The sequence below is a fragment of the Oncorhynchus nerka genome, linkage group LG8 (assembly GCF_034236695.1).
Source record: "Oncorhynchus nerka isolate Pitt River linkage group LG8, Oner_Uvic_2.0, whole genome shotgun sequence".
Lineage (NCBI taxonomy): Eukaryota > Metazoa > Chordata > Actinopteri > Salmoniformes > Salmonidae > Oncorhynchus > Oncorhynchus nerka.
In genome coordinates this window covers 25,049,969-25,057,590 of record NC_088403.1, presented here as the reverse complement: position 1 = coordinate 25,057,590, position 7,622 = coordinate 25,049,969, and the positions used below count along the sequence as shown (strand labels likewise).

The window sequence follows — 7,622 nt, the reverse complement described above, 5'->3', positions numbered from 1 at the left end:
ATAAAAAACAAACCCCCTAGTTCCCAAGAGACACCGCTAGCACTTCAGATCACAGAGCCAGAGTGAGTGTGTACAACGTCTGGAGCAGCGCATAGGCTTCTGCTAGATGTATCGCCACTAACACCATATGCTGGTGCAATCGTATCCTATAGGCTCAATTAGCTGTCGGTTGTTGCCAGGTTTTCTCCTTGTCCATATTGTTGGGGTTGTTCACAGTCAATATAGCCTTTGATCTCATCGGCAGCATCGAGGGCCAGGCTCATGCCAATGTCTTCTTCAGCTGTGCCCAATACAAACTCGGACGGCAATTCCGTGGCAGGTACTCGGGTGTTTTCTTAGGTGTGCGCGGTTCCCAGAGATAGAGGAGGACAAACGTTTTGACACGTTGTGAGAAATATCCACATTGTATCCTTGTAGGGTGTCAACAAACACAAAGCTCGAATAATTACTCCGACGACTGAAACAGGCAGCTCATCATGGCTATTCATCAGTGTTTGTTCTAGCTAGTCTCTCATGCTTAATTAGGCTATGCACATGTGGTTCGGGCTCCAGCGGTCTCTTTCGAGATGCAGTTTAAATAATGAATATAGCATGCTTATTAACATGTATTACAAGCCGAATGTTTTATAAATGAACACAATTGTAATGCCAGATTTCAAATTTTATTGAGTAAAATTAATCAAGGGTGGAATGCGATACAGGTATTTTAAGAGGGGCCTCAACTATACATTATTAGACATTATGAGACCTTTCTAGGTGCAACAATTATATCTACATATTTAAATGTATAGGCCGATCTGTTTTGAATATAATTTGACATAATTAGGTTTTAATTATAGTGTATGTTTGGCTATGACAGTAAGCTTGCAAATTATTCACGAATTGAAGCCCTCGTGTTAATTGCTCAATTACCTATTTTAATGAGATTTAACAAACACAGACAACCCGTGTATGACACCTTCAATGATGAGTTAGGACCGGTTAGAGGAGTTACCGCTGCAATGTGAATGGGGCTCTGATGCTGCAATGTGAATGATTTGAAATGTTACACCTCCCTTTGCAGCTGGGCTGCATCTGTAACGCTGCTATTTGTCTCAAGCATAAAATTGGCCTGCAACTCTTGTACATGGTTCACCTCGTTGCTATTGCTCAGTTTTAGAAAACAAAACTAATCTCCATTATTATCACACATATGTGTAAGATTTTGAGTGTTGGCCCATTGCAATATTAGTAGTGTATATATTTAAAAATTGGTATAGAAAAAGTAATATTTTGTCGGATCTGAGAGGTAAAGTTATTCTCCTCTTTACCTGTTCAACTATTGGTGTTCACCAACAATTACCTTTACTCAGAATAGGTCTGTTTCTTACAGAAAAGGTTAAGGTAGTGGTGTAATGAGTGGGAAAACACCAGGGAGTGCAGATTTGGGGAACTCTGCAGGGTACTGGGGGTGAGGGAGCGGGTGGGGTGGAGAGCTGAGCTAACCCCAGTCTGCCTGGGCCAATGGGGCATGGTAATTAGATCTGGCCAATGTGGGCCTTGGGCTCTGGACTGGGGGCATATAAGGGGGGCCCCATGGCAGCAGCCCCCTCATATCACTCAGAGGTCTCCTCTCTCACCCCACTGCTCTCCCAAAGCAGAGAGTTATTTCCTTCCTTTCTTCAACCACAACAACAGCCCAGCCATGGATGTCTTCTCCCCATCCCAGGTCTTCTATGACAGCGCCTGTGCCTCCTCGCCAGAGGACCTGGACTTCGGCCCCAGGGAACTGGACGGCTCAGAGGAGGACGAGCACGTCCGGGTCCCTGGGACACCTCACCAGGCGGGTCACTGCCTTCAGTGGGCCTGCAAGGCCTGCAAGCGTAAGTCCAGCACAGTGGACCGGCGGCGGGCTGCCACCATGAGGGAACGACGCCGGCTGAAAAAGGTGAACCACGGCTTCGAGGCTCTGAGGCGCTGCACCTCAGCCAACCCCAGCCAGAGGCTGCCTAAGGTGGAGATCCTGCGCAACGCCATCCAGTACATCGAGAGCCTCCAGGAGCTGCTCCATGAGCATGTGGAGAACTACTACGGCCTTCCTGGGGAAAGCAGCTCAGAGCCTGGGAGCCCCTCGTCCAGCTGCTCCGACAGCATGGTGAGACTGAGACCAGACACACACGGACTCATATACAGCTTCTCTCACTGTCTCCTCATCTCTGTGCAGCACACAGAGGTTTTTTCAGGTCCTGCTAGTTCAGTGTCTGCTGAAACGCTTTCCCTCATTGGACTAATTCAGAGTACTCTATTTGCATGGTGGATCACATTGCTGTTAGCCTCTGTCTTGTTGCATCTCCCAAGATCTTGAGTTAAAAAGCTTTTGTTGGGGACTCTAGCTTAGTAGCTTAATTTCCGATGTCTCTTAGCATGCATATTGTAATAATTTGATATTACAATGCCATATCTAATTTAGAGTATTTCCCTGGATCTGAAGGGGAATAGGCTCACTTCAAATGTAGAATATTTATTGAATAGACTTGCACTGATTGTGCTGTTGGGGGATCTCAATTACAATGTGCCCTTGTGCATTTCATCTTCTTTGGCTGCATCATTAATGCAAACATCTCTTGTGCAGTGTTATATATGCATGATGCTTTATGTTTCACCTGGAAATGCCATCCTTTTTTTTTCATTGGTGTGTTTGGTGCATGTACATTACCCCAGTGCATGCATGATACTTTCTCAGTTGGCCAGTCAAGATTAGAATCAGCTCCACAAAACAGTGGTTAGAAGGTGATGCAATGCAAAATAATAGAATGGATCTTTATGATGGCGGATGGAGTAATGGCTTTCCCACCATTGTACACGTTATAGCCTAATAAACCCTGCTAAATCCACCTTACTGAAGTCTGGCAGGAAAGACTGTGCTTTTCTGCATTCCATCCTGACTGCATGTTCTCCTCCGCTGCCAGGATTTTCTGCAGATTTACTGGGAGAAAGTGTCATCTTGCACAAACTGGTGTTGCTTCCACTGATACAATCGATTCGCCACGGCTAGAGCCCGGGCAGATCATGGGAGTAGCCTGCAACTTTGGCCCTGAGGTGGCTGTGAAATAAAGAACCCTAGCCAGACAGGCAGGAACACTGTGGATTTATCAGTCTGGCAAGATGACATTTTAATCTTATTTAGTATATGTATGTTCTCATCTTAGTAGATTTCTTTGTTGTGCACCATTTACAAACCTCAGTTGAGGAAAATGCACTCGACACTTCAAAATGTCTGAAACGTAGAAAGGTGAATAGTGTCACGTGCTTTGTCATGACTGCTGTGCTAACTTCAGTTTGCTCTGTTTGTTTCCTTGTAGGTTGACTGTAACATTCCCGTTGTGTGGCCTCAGATGAACACAAGCTATGGCAACAACTACAGCTATACTAAGAATGGTAAGACAAATGGATGAATATGTTTTTTGTTTGTTATGTCATGTAAACGTATAGACATAGTCTAATGAATACATGTAATGGGCTTATGTAAGGCTATGGTCTGGTTACAACCTGTGTATGTTGAGTATTGTAAAACTTGCCAGGTTTACTTTAATTAGTTTTGATTCGTACTACAAAGACACAAATGGTGTTACAAGTTATGTGAATAATTTTGCCTTTCCATTTAAGTTCACCATAACCATAAATTGACTCAATGAGACATGGTAGTAAACTGATCTCATCCATAAGATGAGCTATCTCCATTGTCTTGACTGACCTTGTCCTTCCCCTGTTTGTCCTGTCTAGTGAGCTCTGGAGAGAGAGGTGCTGGTGCCTCCAGCCTGGCCTGCCTGTCTAGCATAGTAGATCGCCTCTCCTCGGTAGATGCCAGTGCCCCAGCAGGGCTCAGAGATATGCTTACCTTCTCGCCCTCCAGCACCGACTCCCAGCCTTGCACTCCAGAAAGCCCCGGGACCAGACCTGTGTACCACGTATTGTGAAGATGACCTGCATTAGAATATAAATCATCTGATGGCCCTGATCTTTAACCGCATACCACTTTGACTTCCTATTTCGGTGATGGCTAAGATCGATCAACACCTGCCAACCTTTGTATTGTAAATAAGATTGTAAATATGTACTGTAAATGTTCATTTATTTGAAACAATATAAATACCAACTGTGACCTATTTAATTGATCCTTTTCATGTGTCTGTCCTGATATAGTCCTATGCATCATTGAACCAAGTTGTATTTAAGCTATTGCATTTGTTAGCTTCACGTTTCTCATGATCAATAAACGTTTCAATAATTCTAGAGTTCCCATATCTGTTGGTGTAAATGCTGTTTATTCTATCAAATAGAGTGAGTACCAAAGAGAGAGTAGCTTGCATTCCATTCCTGGTCAGAGTGTTGGTGTGGTGGGTGGAGATAGGAAGGGGAGGAGAGAGGGTTTGTGTATCTGTTTTTTCTTTAGGAACATATGTTTCTCATTGTTAACACCCCTAACTACACCCTAAACACTATGGCTTTGAACAAATGGCCTGAACGTAACACTTGAAATTGTGTGTAAGGGAGGGGAAGGGGTTACTAGTATCATATGTTGCGTGTCATCAAAGCCTATAGCTCATAAAATCAAAGCGTTGCAGTCTTTTTCCTGTTGTATTGTGACCCCATTAGGCTAAAAGGATTTCCCTCACATTTATAGCACATTTATAATAGAAGAAGACAGTAAAATCAAACGTTTTTTTGACTTGGGTTTGAGAGCAACCAACAGGTGATGTAGCTCCTGTATCACTTGCCCTATGGCAGCACAGCACACAGTCACGACCATGTGAAAACATAGAAACCTGTCTCGTCATGACACAACCTTCGAGAGACACTTAAGTCTTCATATTTATGACAAGCACCTTCCTGTTGTGACACCAGAGGGAGAGACTCAGTGGCGAGTGGGTTAGTAGTTAAACACGGGCTCTGCCTCTGTGGCACGAAGCTAGATGGCTCTGTGGCATAGCAGGCATACCAGCGAGGGCTTCTATTTCAGTAAGCCACACCGCTGGCTACGAAGCTCCCTACGCATTGAAGTAATTTTCCATGGCTGAACCTTGGATATATTCATAAATCACTCATGCACCAGGCATGTGACATCATGAGATGACAAGATATATAATATTTTTTCCACATCAACAGATAGTTTGACCCAAGGTTACAAACGGGCGGAATTTGCATCGAGTACCTTATTTTTAGGATATCACTAATCTATTTCAATTGGATTCCTCTTCCAACCTGGACAATGTAAGGACTAAACGTAGCCTGACACAAATCACTCAATGTGAAGTACTCTGGCATTTCTCACAATAGCCAAAGCCATTATTTGCAGTACTGAGTATACACTATTACCACAAGAGGGAGGTATTTCTAATAGTTGACTCTGAGATGTCACTTCTCATGCTCTCATGACTCCATAGCTTTTTTAAATTGCTTATCTAATAAGTAGGTTGTGATATTGTTTGCGTCATATTCCAGTTAAACAATAACTACCTGACAATTTGATACAGATGTAGGATCTTAATTTTAGCCAGTTTACTACACCAGGAAAATTATTCTGCAGCATATAATTAATATAATTAATTTTATAATTAATGGACATTTTGTAAGGGTTGATACATTTTTCGTAAGGGAAAATCAAGTCTGGGATTTCATGGTGGAAATGACAAAACTTCAGAAGCCTTTTTAAACCTCAAATACACTACACATTTTACATTTCCTGGATTGCAGGAAAGCTCTCCAGCAACAGGGTGATCAAATTAAGATCCTACATCTGTAGGTTTTTGACAGACATTGGGCTCTTCTAACGGAAAGGTTGGGATGAAAGGAAGAGAGTTAACAATTCAATTGCTCTGTAGGCTACATCAAAACTCCAAAATCCATGTGCTCAAGTGGAGCCAATGTCGTCCTCATGTTCACTGCAAATCCCTCCTTCAAATTATGAGGAGGCTATGAGGAGGTTAGCTAGCTGACAGACTCTTACATTAAACATATTTAACCACATTAAGTGATTTATAATCACATCAATTCAATACAATTCAAACACTTTTGTCATTATGAAGGCTAACTATTTGTCACGCCCTGACCTTAGAGAGCCTGTTTATGTCTCTATTTGTTTTGGTCAGGGTGTGATTTGGGTGGGCATTCTATGTTCTTTTTTCTATGTTTTTGTATTTCTACGTTTTGACCGGGTATGGTTCTCAATCAGGGACAGCTGTCTATCGTTGTCTCTGATTGGGAATCATACTTAGGCAGCCTTTCCCTTCTGTCATTGTGGGAAGTTGTCTTTGTTAGGCGCACTATAGCCTTGGTAAGCAGCATGGTCGTGGTTGTTATTTCTTGTTTTGTTGGTGACATTTTTACCAAAAAAAAAAAAAAGTACGTTCGCTGCGCTTTGGTCTTCCTTGAACGACGGCCGTGACACTATTGCCCTTTCATTGAGGACATACCTTTGAGTTCGTAATCTAGACACCATGTTGATTTATCCCACTGGGCACAGATGTCTATTCTACGTTGGTTAACCAACGTTGATTCATCCAGTGTGGGCCCAGTGGGATTTTAGGCTATAGCTAGTTGTCTAGTTAATAATAGTATATACCCCTCAAATTCAAATCTGGACCTCAAACCATAAAGTCCCCTCTAATCTGGGACTGATTTAAACCTGGGACACCAGAGGGATATACCACAAAGCAGGATCAATGAGTTAGCGAGCTAACTTGCCTAAATGAAAAATGTGTATTTACTTTGTTTAGTTGGGTCTATACAATTCTATTAGCCTGGCTGACGCGCGACCCACGTGCCTACACAGTGAAGTGTGACTGGAAGACCTCCAGACCTGGTGCCAGACAGACTATACTAAAGGCTTCAGTCGAATCTTCCATGCTTTTCCTCTGTATAGTAGACTGTATCATCATTAAAGTTAACATAACCTTTGTATTTTACCCTTTCCTTCTTCCTTTGCTTTCATGTGGAATCCTATGAAGTATTGTTTTATCACCTGCTTCCAAATGTCTGTGTACAAAAGCAACGTTTTCTACCTCTAGGTTGCCACGGCAGACCAACAGGGTATCACATCACATCACATGCATGCAATGCACCCACCCTACAGAGTAAAGTCTGGCACCCCCCACCCCTGCATCTGGAAGTCTTGTCACAGAGAAGATGTGATTTCACCTGCCTATAAAGTAAGTGTTGTGTTCCAGCATTACATAGAAACACATCAATTCACACCAGCCATATAAGTGTGAATTTCTTAGTGTTATACAGTGAATACATATGCCAGATATGCTGTTCTTAATTTGTGTTAGACTCATCAGATCATTCAGTTGAATTTAAAGGTTGTGATCATGGAAATGACTTGTAGCCAGGATTCATATGTCCACAAAGATGAGATTAGATGCATATAATGCAATGTCATTCCTGAGGGCTCAAATGTCAGTAACCATGACATGGCCCAATCTCTGTAGCTTGTGCACAAGCCCTCTGGACTATATGAAGGTATCTGTAGCGTGTAGCCTACTGATTTATTAATTCAAGCTGAGATCTATTCATTTTACAAAATAAGAATGACAGATATTAACATATTTCACTGATCTCTCATCAGTGATGCCTAATTACGA

At 42.5% G+C, this 7,622-nt stretch overlaps 1 protein-coding gene across 1 annotated transcript; it reads left to right on the top strand.

The window, feature by feature from the left end:
- The first annotated feature begins 1,530 nt into the window (after positions 1 to 1,530).
- Positions 1,531 to 4,268, top strand: LOC115133699 (myogenic factor 5-like). Its single transcript, XM_029667186.2, is given in 4 exon segments — positions 1,531 to 1,572; positions 1,574 to 2,134; positions 3,342 to 3,417; positions 3,763 to 4,268. Coding segments are annotated over 4 exon segments (873 nt in total). The 3' UTR covers positions 3,957 to 4,268.
- The last annotated feature ends 3,354 nt before the right edge of the window (positions 4,269 to 7,622 follow it).